Source organism: Clupea harengus, chromosome 5, assembly GCF_900700415.2.
Source record: "Clupea harengus chromosome 5, Ch_v2.0.2, whole genome shotgun sequence".
NCBI lineage: Eukaryota > Metazoa > Chordata > Actinopteri > Clupeiformes > Clupeidae > Clupea > Clupea harengus.
The window spans coordinates 5,775,416-5,777,915 of NC_045156.1; the positions used below are offsets into that span (position 1 = coordinate 5,775,416).

General features: G+C 42.9%; 1 protein-coding gene across 4 annotated transcripts in view; it reads right to left on the reverse strand.

Annotated features, from left to right (window-relative positions):
* The window catches only part of tafa1 (TAFA chemokine like family member 1), a 124,278-nt gene that overhangs the window by 35,673 nt on the left and 86,105 nt on the right, over nt 1–2,500 (reverse strand). For all 4 annotated transcript variants that reach the window (XR_006152409.1, XR_006152408.1, XR_006152410.1 and 1 more), the window contains exon 3: nt 1,252–1,392. Coding sequence is in view for 1 of the 4 variants with exons in the window: in XM_031567466.2 (XP_031423326.1) it covers nt 1,252–1,392 (141 nt within the window). In the remaining 3 variants the exon portion in view is untranslated. The remainder of the gene's footprint in view (nt 1–1,251; nt 1,393–2,500) is intronic.

Consider the following 2,500-nt stretch of genomic DNA (forward strand, 5'->3'; position numbering starts at 1 on the left):
ATTTTTTTTTATCACTTCCCATCAGTGTTTCTTGATGGATAGCTTGATGGATAGCTCAACTCCAAGCACAGTGTGTCTGGAACTCTGTATGTATAGAACACCAAGTCTGATTTGACAACCATTGTGTTTTGCCTCCAAGACAGCTTAGGGACAAAAGCGCTATGCTACGCGGCTGGGACAGCATTGGACAGGCTATGTAGGCCATGCAGCTAGCTAATGTTATGTCTGGTCACTCCTGAGCCTTGGGGAAGTACAGCACTGTGTCTCCTGTTTTAGGAATCTTTGATGAGAGATGTTTTCCTCTCAGCAAACTTCAGGACACCTCTCATGTTTTCACAAAAGTCTTTTTTTTTTCTCTGGGAGAAGTCACATCACATTACGGAGGACACGACGGTGCCATAAATATAGTTTGCCTAAAAATAACACAACGTGCTGAATATCACCAGAGTGTTAGTAAGTTAAAACATGGCAGTGGGGTTAGACTCTCAGAGCTGCCTTGTTACATTGGATGAAGTAGATATGATGGTTTGATTGACACTTAGATTGACACTTAAATCTCTGACCCTGGTATCAAGTTCTCAGGCCGCTCGCATCAATTTCCTGTTTTATTGTAACGCGTCGTCCTGATAATGTGCGCCTGTGACCATAGATGACACAAAGAGCTTCTTCATCCAGAAGAGGAACAGACACCGTTTTCACTCCTACTGTGTGTCTATTGCTACATCATTCAGCCATTTTAAAAAAGAGATAAAGAGAGCAATTTCATTTCTCTTTGCATTCATAATTAATGGCCTGCTTAAAGCGCAAGGACACAAAAGATTACAAAAGAGGGCTTTCTCTTGTTTTACACATTGGTCTCCACATTGGAGCAGTCATTAGAGTAAATGTTATTCGTAGCACATAATCATTACACAGGTAGTACTTCTGCTAATCACTACACTGGCTACATTTCACTACATTTATGGATATATCACATTAATATTAATATTAGTAAGAAATGTGGGTACATAGATGACTACATTCAGCTATTACATAGTTATTACATTGTATTAACACATCAAGGCAGTGATTTGACTGACAAGCTCACGATGTAATACATCATTCTGTCTATTCGTCGCTTCTCTTCCAGTTTATTTTCAACCATTATTCTTTGTGCAGGATGTCATGTTACACTTGATCCATCTGTAATTTCGAACAACACGAGCCCCGAGTGATGGTTGGATTGGAGCGTGGGCGGAAGGTCAAGCTCACCATCTACACATGAGGGCTTGTTGCGCGTCGTCCCCGCCACTTTCCCGGGCAGACAGGAACACTTGACTGTCTGGGACCTCTCCTCGATGCGGTTCTTATTACAGCACCGATGGGCAGCGATGACTTCACACGTACCTCCCTCTGCAGTGAGAGAGAGAGAGAGAGAGAGAGACAGAGAGAGAGAGAGAGAGAGAGAGGGAGAAAGAGAGAGGTTTAAAAAAATTGCAAGCAGCAAGCACATCTGGTACGTTTGGTGCACCCAGAAAAGTAAGGGAATCTCAGACAGCTGTTTGGAAATTATTGGCAGCTGGTGTTGTCAAAATACTGTGCATCCAATTCCACCATCCTTCTAATTTCACTGAAATTACCCCTTAAAATTGCTTCTACGAATGCACTTTCTTAAGCTGCCAATGCAATTGTCCTCTTGAGGTGGATATTGAACCTTGTAAATCCTCAATTGTCAGGCTGTGCTAATTAAGATAAATATTTGTGGTGGGAAAGACTCACGAGTGCAGCCTTAATTTGATTAACCCATCTGGCCTGATCATCTATTATCACAGTACTATAGAGCACATGGAGCAGTGCTCACAGAGTCCCCTGCCGAAGAGCAAATAAGGGGCCTTTTCACGCACTCTCTATAAGGACTGTGTGTGCAATTACCATGTTCGCGGCTTCATGAAGTGTTGCAAATTGCCCTTGAAGCATGCTGATTATCTTATCTAAATGAGACACTTTTTTCTGGAGCTTCCCATGCAAATTGGGGCCTTGATGCTGGGGAAATGGAGGGAGACCCGATGGTGCTCTCAATTTGCTCTCTGGAGCACCTGCATTCTGTTTAGCATACTGCTATTGATATGATGGGAGACATGAGTGCTACTACTCCTCGGGCTCTGGGGATGGAGTAAGGGCTCTTGCACCTTTGATCAGTTTACATCAGTCTGAAAAAACTGAAAACAATGTGGAGGAGCAAGGTCAGATCATAAACTCTGTTCAGTAGAATTTATTGCAGTATTGGAAGAGATGAAAGGATATAAAGAACACACACACACACACACGCTTACATACACAGAGTCACACACACACACACACACACAGACAAACACGCATAGAGTTACACACACACACACACACACACACACAGACACACACGCACAGAGTTACACACACACACACACACACACACACACAGACACAAACACACACACACACACAATAGCTGATATGAAGACAGAACAATGGTGAGAACCTA